The sequence below is a fragment of the Eimeria mitis genome, genomic scaffold, assembly GCF_000499745.2.
Source record: "Eimeria mitis Houghton genomic scaffold, Emh_scaff480, whole genome shotgun sequence".
Taxonomy (NCBI): domain Eukaryota; phylum Apicomplexa; class Conoidasida; order Eucoccidiorida; family Eimeriidae; genus Eimeria; species Eimeria mitis.
In genome coordinates, this window is record NW_013573100.1 from 12,755 (window position 1) to 12,976 (window position 222).

General features: G+C 59.9%; 1 protein-coding gene across 1 annotated transcript in view; it reads right to left on the minus strand.

Annotated features, from left to right (window-relative positions):
* The window catches only part of EMH_0013700 (uncharacterized protein), a gene marked incomplete at both ends in the record, with an annotated part of 7,881 nt that overhangs the window by 6,650 nt on the left and 1,009 nt on the right, over positions 1 to 222 (minus strand). The window contains one exon of the mRNA XM_013499903.1: positions 178 to 221. Within this exon, the coding sequence (XP_013355357.1) occupies positions 178 to 221 (44 nt within the window). The remainder of the gene's footprint in view (positions 1 to 177; position 222) is intronic.

Below are 222 nucleotides of genomic sequence, written 5' to 3' on the forward strand. Positions count from 1 at the left end.
GCCGATGCGTTTGCTGCGGGGTCAGCAGCTGCTGCGCCTGGTGCTGTTCCCGTTGGTGCAGCTGCTGTTACATCTGCTGCTGCATCTGCTGCTGCATCTGCTGCTGCTGCTGTTGCTGTATCTGCTGCTCCGGGAGCTGCTGCATCAGCTGGTGCTGCGTTTGCTGCTGATTCTGACTCTTCTGCTGCTGCTTCATGTGCTGCTGCTGCATCTGCTGCTGCC